Below are 10,893 nucleotides of genomic sequence, written 5' to 3' on the forward strand. Positions count from 1 at the left end.
AGAATGCAACGCAGAGGGAGGTGTGACCACGCATGAGGTGAGGTTCCAAGCTTCTCACGCACGCTCCATTGTCCCATCAGATACTATCTACAAAATACATATTTGAAGATAAAATTATTAATAATTTGAAGATGACAACTGCAGAGCATTAAACACCAAGGATGGGGCCCTTCTGAGCATGTCTGTGAAGCAGGTTCTGGAGTGGCCTGTAAGAATACTGTTTCAATAGAATGGAGGTGGAAATAGTTGAGGCTATGGTGCAGTAGACTGATGATAGGATGGGAGATGATGTAGATGACAACTGTAAGGGTAGAAGGAGGGATACTCGTAGAGCATAAGGGTCTATTAGGGTGGGAGAAAGCCTTTTGAGAGTTTTGGGGAAAGGATGGGTAAATTAAGCATGCTTGTGGACACATGGGGTAAGAGCAAGTAAGAGAAGGTATGAAGGATGGGACTAATTGCTACAGTAAAGATCTCACAAGAGTAAGTAGAGATTGATTCAACGGTATAGATGGAGGGGGTGGGAAAAGAAGAGGGCAAGGTCCGAGCTAGGAAGGCAGAAGGCAGCATGAATTTAGATGGAGTGGCTGAGGTGACATTAACATCAGGTGGCCCCAATCTTAGTAAAGAAGATGATGTCATCCGCGGAGAGTGCAGATACCTCAGTGGGGCTGAGGACTCAAGAGAAGCTCGGGAAATTCTGGGGAAATTGATGGATGGAAATGAGTCAGGAGTCTTAGAGCACGGGTTTCAATCATGCTGTTAATCAGTGGAGTGGCTTTAGGCTGATTACTTCATCTCTATGAACCTGTTTATTCCTCGATAAAATTAGATATTTACAAGATAACACATAGTTATACAGTGTTCAGTATTCTAAGTACTTTACATCCGTTCACTTAATTCTCACAACAATCCCATAATGAGAAAGAGAGGAATAGAGAGGCTAAGTGACTTGTCCGAGCCATCCAGGCACTGGGGGGAGAGCTGGGGTTTGAACCCGTGCATCTAGCTCTAGGGACTGTACTTATCACCTCTGAGCCATGGTGTCTTGGGTACCTTAACACTTAGTGATCTCTTAAGTCTTAAAAGGTGCTGACATCCCATGTGTCCATAAAACTAACTTTTTTAGATAGACTGGTAGCTTCTTCACTCTTCTTGTAATCCTCGCAGGAAAGGCTTGCAATGGCCGCAAGGTGGCAGCATTAACTCAGAGATACCTGGCCTTGAACTAACCCCGAAGTCAGAATTGACCCCTTTCTTCCCCTTTATTTTTCTAAAACCCCAAAGTATACTTATTTGAAGGTGAAGTCACAGCTTGATCTTGTGAGGAGCCCAACGGTGAAGGAGCCACAGAAGTCAAAGCAGAAGTATCCCCATAGGAATTAAGAGCCTTTGGGAGGGAAGAGGAAGAAGAGAAGTTCAGGAGCACAAGGAAGTGATGAGTTATCCGTTTAGGAAGCAGGGGATTCTAGGTCTCTCACTCGCCAAGAGCCAGTACTATTCCATTTTACCATGTTAATAGTCTTCATTTTAAGCAGTTTAATTTTTTTAGAATATTAAACGCAGATAAAGGAGAATACTAAATTATTTTATAGAGTCAGATGTTTTGGCTAGATTGTCTCAGTTGTTAGATGTTGGACCTACAAGGTGAAGTTTTCTCTTTCCTTTCTGCCCCTTCCCCTTCCCTCTTCTCCTCCCTTTTCTTTCTTTTCCTTCTTGTTCTTCTTCCTCATCCCCTTCCTTCCTCCCCCTTCTCCTCCTCCTTCTTCTTGCTATTCTTCTTCCCCTTCCCCTTCTTCTTCTCCTTCTCCTTCTTCTTCTTCTTCTTCTTTTTTTTTTTAAAAGTTTTTTTCTTTTTCTTTTTTTTAAATTATTATTTATTTATTTATTTATTTTTGGCTGTGTTGGGTCTTCGTTTCTGTGCGCGAGGGCTTCCTCTGGCTGCGGCAAGTGGGGGCCACTCTTCATTGCGGTGCGCGGGCCTCACTATCGTGGCCTTTCGTTGCGGAGCACAGGCTCCAGACGCGCAGGCTCAGTAGCCGTGGCTCACAGGTCCAGTCGCTCTGCGGCATGTGGGATCTTCCCAGACCAGGGCTCGAACCCGTGTTCCCTGCATCAGCAGGCAGATTCTCAACCACTGCGCCACCAGGGAAGCCCTTCTTCTTCTTCTTCATCTTCGTCTTCTTCTTCTTCTCTCTCTTTTTAATCTCTCTCCCTTTTTCTCTCCCTCTTTCTCTCTCCATCCTCCCTTTGGTTGTTGTAGTGATCAAATAAAATAACAATGAGGAAAGTCTAGTCTTCAGGTTGGATGTGTGGGTCAGAAGATTAGATCCTACAAAATTTGAAGAGTGGTGCAAACACATCCTTGGCCTCTTAATACCTAGCTTGCCACTTACTTGGCCACTTCTTATTTTATCAAAAAAATTTAAATTTATTCTAACAGAAATTTTTTTATAAAAGGAAAAGAAAAAAATGTAAATAAGCTTCACTTTTGTAGCTGACTCTATTGGAACATGCATTTGTGAGTCCTGTGGGAAGCAGGACCCTTTTCTGGATTCTGAGAGCAGCCCTGTTCTTCTACACTGATTTCCAAAAGGAGCAGTAGAGCACAGTGTAAAACTATGTAGACTTCAAGTCAGAGAGACTTGAGCATCTCCTTACTTCCTGGAGTGACAAGCTGCTCCAAGTTCGTGTGTTGTATCCCTTGCTCTAGTCTTGGAATTAGTCAGTTCTCCAAGGAGTGCTGGTTCCTTTTATTGGAGATTATTATTAGAAACCAAGATTAGGGTGTTAGGTATATACTGAAGTTTTCACAACTGTAAAACTGGAAAGATAATATCAATACATTTCTCATAGAGTTGGGTGAACAGTAAGTGAAAAAACACACTCATATAGTACTTAGCAAGGGCCTGAAACATAGGAAGCATCCAATATGTGATCATTCAGTAGGGGCTGGTATAGAAGACTGCTTCCTGTAAGCTCCATGCTAAAGCTCATCTAAAATCAAGTTGATTGGAAAAAAATTTCATGAAACTGTTTTGATCCATAAAAGTCCTTGTAATTTGAGGTTCCTTAGAGCTGGATTTAGGCAAATGGAAATTTTGATGAAGTCTATCATCTATATTTAAAATTAGAAATTTTAATTCTAATTTTAAATAAAGATGAAATTAAAATGAAAATTTCTCCCCGTTTAGTCTTAGAGAAAATGCCAAATTCCAAATTCTCACAGGACGTCTTCTATAGGCTGAGTGGGGATGGTTGGACCCTGCAGCTCCTTTGAAGGCATTTTTTTTTTTAAATTAATTAATTTATTTATTTTTGGCTGTGTTGGGTCTTCGCCTCTGTGTGAGGGCTTTCTCTAGTTGTGGCAAATGGGGGCCACTCTAAATCGCGGTGCGCGGGCCTCTCACTATCGCGGCCTCTCTTGTTGCGGAGCACAGGCTCCAGACGCGCAGGCTCAGTAGTTGTGGCTCACGGGCCCAGTCGCTCCGCGGCATGTGGGATCCTCCCAGACCAGGGCTCGAACCCGTGTTCTCTGCATTGGCAGGCAGATTCTCAACCACTGCGCCACCAGGGAAGCCCCTGAAGGCTTTTTTTTTTTTTTTTAATTTATTTATTTATTTATTTTTGGCTGTGTTGGGTCTTCGTTTCTGTGCGAGGGCTTTCTCCAGTTGCGGCGAGCGGGGGCCACTCTTCATCGCGGTGCGCGGGCCTCTCACTGTTGCGGCCTCTCGTTGCAGAGCACAGGCTCCAGACGCGCAGGCTCAGTAATTGTGGCTCACGGGCCCAGTTGCTCCGCGGCATGTGGGAACCTTCCCAGACCAGGGCTCGAACCCGTGTGCCCTGCATTAGCAGGCAGATTCTCAACCACTGCGCCACCAGGGAAGCCCCTGAAGGCATTTTTGATGGAACTTGATCACCAATCATTTTAGCCCTTGCTTGAAGGCCTGGAGCTCCCCCTGGGCCTTTAAGCCTTTCCACATCACGATAATGTTTCATTGCCTCAGGAAAGTGGTGTTTTGGTTACTCGTTTGCACGTTACTGAGCTCTGGATTGGGGTTGAGTCCCTCCAGAGGCTCCCACATCTACATAGATGCCAGCTTCTGGCCGATCCCAGGCCTCTCATACAGTTTGGTACCACTCACGCTCTGAAACAAGCAGCAAACACAGCTGAACTGCTTTTACACTTACTTCGTAACCGCAGGAAATCTTTTACGCTTTGAAATCTGAGGTCTTCTGAGACTGAACAGCTTTTCTTTTCTTTTGCAGGCTTCCAAAACCCCCGTAGTTGAAGGCAGTTCTGAATTAAGGTCTCAGAATTCCCAAGGAACTAGGTATGTTTTCCCTGACTTTTTTTTTTTTCAACATTCTTCGTACTGTGGGTAACAATAATGGGTTTTTTAGGAGAAAGGGGCTCAGAAGTAGGTATAAAAAAAGGACTCAATTCCATTTTCCCCACTTTCCTCTGCCACATGAAAAACTGAGACAATGAACCTCTCCTAGGTAATTTTTGGGTCATCTTTTCTTAAACAGAAACTGACATAGTCATGTCTAGGTAGAATGCTGCTGCCAGCTGGTGTTAATAAAATCTGGGACTCAAGTTCATATGATTGACCAATGGTTTTTTAAAATATTTTTTTGTTGAAGTATAGTTGAGTTACAATGTTGTGCTAGTTTCTGGTATACAGCAAAGTGACTCAGTTATATATACGTATATTATATATAATATATACATAATATATGTATATATAATATATAAATATATATGACCTTGTCATTTATCTATTTTATATATAGATAAAATATTTTATATTTTGTATCTGTTAATCCCAAACTCCTAATTTATCCCTCCCCCACCTCCTTTCCCCTTTGGTAACCGTAAGTTTGTTTTCTATTGATTGACGGATAGTTTAATGAAAAGATGAATTAGTTTGTATTGAGCACCCACCATAGACCACACAGTGGCTAGATTTTCTCATATTTTATCTTCCTTAATCCTTTACTGTCTCTTTTTTCGTGGAATTTAGTCTTATGGTTTTCTGTTGAGAATCTTCTTTTGGAAATCCCCCAGCGGGATGTGATGGCTGAGGGTGATTCTTCAAACACCTTTAGAAACAATTTTGATAATACTTTTATTTTCAGATTATCTGTCTTGGTGGTTTCTACTTTTATAATCCTTTAATCCTTGAAGTTTTAATGGTCTTCAGTTTTCAACACCCTTTCTTATTTGTTATTTATTTATTTAGCCAGGCCACACGGCTTGTGGGATCTTAATTCCCTGACCAGGGATCGAACCTGGGCCCTCGGCAGTAAAAGTGCAGAGTCTTAACCACTGGACCGCCAGGGAATTCCCTCATATTTGTTATTTATTAAATAAAGCAGTTGATCACAGGCTATCTTTAAATATTTTTTTTTAATGTCTTTACTTTTTCAAGGCTCCTTCTGATATTTATTTTAGGCCTATGCAGAAAAGCTTGGCCTTTGTAGGACTTTGGTGGAAGGGAACACAGCAGCAGTGGCAGCAATGGGATTTAGATTCAGGCCTTCAGGGATGGTGCTGGGCAAAGCAAGGCTTTCCTCTCTCTGCCCTGACTCCAAATTCTCTTTGCTGCTCTGGATCCAGACACATTTATTAATAGTGACACAATGCGTGATAGAAAGGGTTGTCCATCAAGAGAACATAGAAATACTTTGAATGTTAATTGATAATATATGAAGATGGCAGTCTGGGGCAATTCAATATAGGGAGTGCGTGATAACTGTTAGAAATCAGACCTACAGCTTAGGTACATATAATTGGGTGGTCAGTATTAACCAAGAAAATTGATTAAATAAACATTTGAGAAGGTGTTTTGGAATAGAATTCAGAATCCACACTAAGTCAGCTGCCTTTCATTTTTGGAGTTTTTCTGCGTCGCTTACCCTACCTCGTGTTGGGGAAGAGGTTGGTTTATGAAACAGGAAGGTGAGTATCTCTTTAGTTGAAGGACCACAGTACTTGGCAAGCAGTTCTCTCTTCCTAGACTACCCCACCAATGAGCAGCAATATTTGGCTGGAGCGCTAGATCTTGAACTAACTGCTTTATCTCACCAAGTCTCAGTTTCTTCATATATATACATCTATACATGAATATGGGTCTGTAATATATATGTATGCTGTAAAATATATAATATACATAACTCATGGAATTGTGATTTAATAAACTGTGAACACAGATAGAGTTTTATAATCTCTAGAACAGTGGTTCTCCACCAGGGATGACCCTGTGGACGTTTGGGACATTTGGCAGTATCTGGAGACATTGTTGTTTGTCACAGCTCGGGAAGGGACTATGTTCCTGGCATCTAGTGGATAGAGGCCAGGGATACTGCTAAAGCTCCTGCAATGCACTGGGCAGCCTTTGCCCTGCCTCACCCCCGCCTGCAACCAAAGAACTGTCCAGCCCATAATGTTTTTTTTAAATTAGTTTTTATTGGAGTATAGTTGCTTTACAATGTTGTGTTAGTTTCTGCTGTACAGCAAAGTGAATCAGTTATACATATACATATATCCACTCTTTTTTAGGTTCTTTTCTCATATAGGTCATTACAGAGTATTGAATAGAGTTCCCTGTTATACAGTTGGTCCTTATTTAGTTATCTATTTTATACATAGTAGCATGTATATGTCAATGCCAATCTCCCAATTTATCCCTCCCCCTCCCTGTTTCCCCCTTGGTAACTGTAAGTTTGCTTTCTACATTTGTGACTCTAATTCTGTTTTGTAAAGAAGTTCATTTGTACCATTTTTAAAGATTCCACGTAGAAGCGATACCATATGATATTTGTCTTTTTCTGTCTGACTTTCTTCACTCAGTATGACAAGCTCTAGGTCCATCTGTGTTGCTGCAAATGGCATTATTTCATTCTGTTTTTAATCCAGCGCATAATGTTAATAGTGATGAGGTTGATAGATCCTGCTCTGGGACTTTGTACAGATATTGCAGTTAAGAGGCCCCAGGTTCCTAATATGTAATATCAGGAAACTGCCTGTCATAGATGATAGGATATTGTGTCTGCTAAATTACAGAGTACGCACACATGACAAAAGTCGAAAGGAAAAAAAGAAAAATGAAGGACTGGCTAAATGTAATGAAAGTGCTGCTAGTTGGAAAGTTAGTGGACACATTACTGAATGGAAATCTGTCAATAAGCAAAAGAAGGATAAAAATGTAAAATCCTAGGAATTTATCTTAAGGAAAAAGAAAGGGGCATGAGAGGACATCTACAAGGGTATTCCCTGGAGCACTGTTTATAAAGGTGGAAAACGGAAACCAGGACTGGAGTTTTATCATGGTTCCTGACCAATAGCATTTCCAAACTGGCTGAGCCAGTCTTATGATACCAGCTGCGACACTCGTGTATGTAATCATCATCCGAACGTGACAGGCTGGGCTGCCTCCTTTTGTGGTATAAAAAAGGCTCCTTACCCAATCTAATCACTGCAGTTGCAGATTAACCAAGGCCAAGCAGAGCTGAAGCCTTTTCTCCCTTAAATCCCTTCTTTTTCCCTTTCTCTCCTTCCTTCACATCTTTTCTCTCTTCCTCTGTCTGAGCCTGTTGCCACCCATTCTGCCACCAGGGACAGGACAAACCTATAAGTACATCAGACTGAGGGAAAACAATAGGAGAGAGAGACAGATCACTAGAATTAGGACACAAGTCTTTCACCAGGCCTGCCCATCCCCAGTCTCACTGTTAATTCTGAATATTTTTTACACTACGAATCTTAGCTAATATGTTGGCAGAAAAGGTGGACCCAGCTAGACAAGAGAACAAGAAGCTGTTTGTTGTGGGGTTAGTTAGCATGAAAAATGTTTAAACACTTTGCTATTGATGTTCTAATTAATTCACCAAATATTTAGGTATGTGATCAAGGGGTCATGGTAGGCTGCGTGGTTGCTCAACTAATTGTGTGAATCACTCAAATCTCAAGTGCTTTGGGAGAGCAGAGGAGGGAGAACTTAATTGTAATCAGGATCAATAACAAAGACTTCTGATAGGAAGTGGAGAGGTATAATCTCAATTTAAATATATAAATATAAAATACAATTGAATTACTGTTGAGGGATAAACTTATAAAGACATTAAAATTGTAGTTAAGAGCTTTGGATTTGATATCAGAGAGACCAAGGTTTTAATTCCACTTTCAAGACTTACCAGTTATGTGACTTTGGGCGATATTTTCCTCTTCTTCTCTTCTTCTCCTCTTCTTCTCCTTCTTCCTCTTCTTCCTCCTCCCCCCTCCCTCCTCCTACACTCCCTCCTTCTTCTTCATCTTATTATTATTACTATTATTTCATAATAATAGCTTTCCAGTCTTCATCTAAAAGCTGCTAGATTTTAGGAGCAGATAGTAGCCAGAAAAAAGAGACCAAGTATAAAATATACTGACAACTGGAAATAATCTAAGTAAAAAGCAAAATGCTCTATTTGCATATTTTATATCATGGAGCATTGTTGAAAAAGGTGAACATTTTGAAATAAGAGTATTATCATATATACTCCTTGGGTATATTTTGCACAGTTTACACATTTATACAGTTTCTCCTTGTGTACAATGAGGAAAATAATATGATCAACCCCAAAGAGTTGGTTTGAGGATTAAATAAGTTAACTTCAAGTAAAGCTCTTGGAGCAGTGCCTGGCATACAGTAAGCTCTTATTGTACTTAATACCATATAATTCTATTGGCATACAAAATATCAGGAAATCTCTGTAGAGGCTGTACTCTTAGGAGTGGAATAAAAAAACAAGGAATGAGGGATTTATACTTTTTACTTCATACTATTCTCTTTTTGATTTTTTAAAAACTGAATAAACAAAATCTTAAAAGCTAGGCTACCAGACATATCATATTTTGTTTCATATGATGTAAACAGGTAGAATAATTCAAGCTCTGAGTGTATGGACATTGGGTTCAGAAGTATAAAGATGTGAATTAAACTCTGACCCCTACTTATTAGGTTATTCTCGTCAATATTAAGCTCCCAAGAAAGTAGGCATAATAGTACTTATCTCACAGGATTAAATGCTGTAATGTAATAGAAGGATCTAGCAGGTGCCTTACACAGAGTACTTCAATATATATTAGTTTTCTATTTTTACATCATCCCTCTATACTTTCATCTGTTTCACTGGCTCCTCTTCTTTAATTGCCAGGCTAAATTGAAGTTAACCTCAGTGGAGAATAGCACAGAAGCAACAGAGTTCATCCTCTTGGGATTAACAGATGACCCCAACCTCCAGGTTCCCCTCCTCCTGGTATTTTTGTTCATCTACCTCATCACTTTGGTTGGGAATGGGGGGTGGGGGTGATGCTGGTCATCTACTCAGACTCCCACCTCCACACTCCAATGTACTTCTTCCTCAGCGACCTCTCCTTTGTCGATCCGGGTTACTCATCAGCCGTAGCTCCCAAGACAGTGGCTGCACTGCACTCAGGAAACAAACTCATCTCCCACAATGGATGTGCTGCTCAGTCCTTCTTCTTTGTGGGTTTTGCCACCGTCGAGTGCTACCTCCTGGCCTCCATGGCCTGTGACCGCCATGCAATGCTGTGTAGGCCCCTTCATTACAGCACCACCATGACAGCAGGTGTGTGTGCCCTCCTGACAATGGGCTCCTATGTCTGTGGCTTCCTCAATGCCTGCATCCACACAGCAGACACCTTCAGACTCTCCTTCTGTGGTTCAAATGAGATGAATCACTTTTTCTGCGAAGTCCCTCCACTCCTGGCTCTCTCGTGCTCCAACACATGCATGAGCAAGCTGGTGGTCTTCTTTGTCATGGGCTTCAATGTCTTTGTCACCCTCCTGGTCATCCTCATCTCTTACTTCTTCATATACGTTGCCGTTTGACGGAGGCATTCTGCGGAAAGAAGGAGGAAAGCCTTCTCCACCTGTGCGTCCCATCTCACGGCCATCTCCATTTTCTATGGAACAATCATCTTCCTGTACTTACAGCCCAGCTCCACCCACTCCGTGGACATGGACAAAATAGCATCTGTGTTTTACGCGGTGGTGATTCCCATGCTGAACCCCTTGATTGACAGTCTTAGGAACAAAGAAGTGAAACATGCTCTCTGGAAAATACTCAACAAACTTAATTCCCAGTCTTTAAGTGTGAGTAGGAAGTAGGCAGGTAACTAAGGGATAAACCTTCCCCCCAGACCTAGATGCCACCTCAACTTTTGAGGTTTGGCAGATTTCAGTTCTTTCTTCTCCAAGAACAGTGGTTACTTCTGCTGTTAGGAAAAGTGGTAAAAAAGCAGCCCTCTGAAATGTCTCACTCAGAAAAATAACCTTATATTTAGTGAACAACACCCTGGGATGTTTAAAGTCCTTCCTGCATTAGTTTACTGACACGGTGTAAAGCCGAAGATCAAAGCATAAACTGAATGCATTGACTTTCCCTCTCCCTATTTTAATTGGAAGAAATTTTCCATTTGTTATTAAAGTGTGGTGTAAGGACTACATCTTCATTGAATAATAGTTGTCAACTGGAAGGCACAGCCTTATGCTTTTCGTTTCTTTGATCTGTGAGTTTGAAAGTTAAAGTGTCTAATGCTGACAAAGGATGTTTCAATATTTTTAATAATGTCTCAGAGAAGGTTATAATTGAAAGGACAAAGCACTGGACCAAGAGTCAGGTGACCCAGTATGAGATCCTTCTAACCCCGATGCTTCTGCGCCCACTCTTATTCCCATCCTCACTCATAGGCTGTGTACTTTTGTATTCTCCATCTCCTTCTGTTAAAGTGTTAGGACAACTTTGGTAGAAAACAATAAGCCACCTTGTGTATGTATGTTTCAGTAGATAAATTGTTTAAACTTTAACCTGAATAAGTATATC

The 10,893-nt window shown here is 41.2% G+C and overlaps 1 protein-coding gene and 1 non-coding gene across 2 annotated transcripts; one reads left to right on the top strand and one right to left on the bottom strand.

The window, feature by feature from the left end:
- The first annotated feature begins 511 nt into the window (after positions 1 to 511).
- Positions 512 to 10,178, top strand: LOC103006664 (olfactory receptor 1444). The gene is given in 4 exon segments (XM_057552498.1): positions 512 to 726; positions 7,070 to 7,154; positions 9,202 to 9,345; positions 9,348 to 10,178. Coding segments are annotated over 4 exon segments (1,275 nt in total).
- Positions 5,275 to 5,347, bottom strand: TRNAK-UUU (transfer RNA lysine (anticodon UUU)). The gene has a single exon. It is a non-coding gene; the product is annotated as a tRNA-Lys (tRNA).
- Positions 10,179 to 10,893: the final 715 nt, after the last annotated feature.

Source organism: Balaenoptera acutorostrata, chromosome 9 (genome assembly GCF_949987535.1).
Source record: "Balaenoptera acutorostrata chromosome 9, mBalAcu1.1, whole genome shotgun sequence".
Classification (NCBI taxonomy): domain Eukaryota; kingdom Metazoa; phylum Chordata; class Mammalia; order Artiodactyla; family Balaenopteridae; genus Balaenoptera; species Balaenoptera acutorostrata.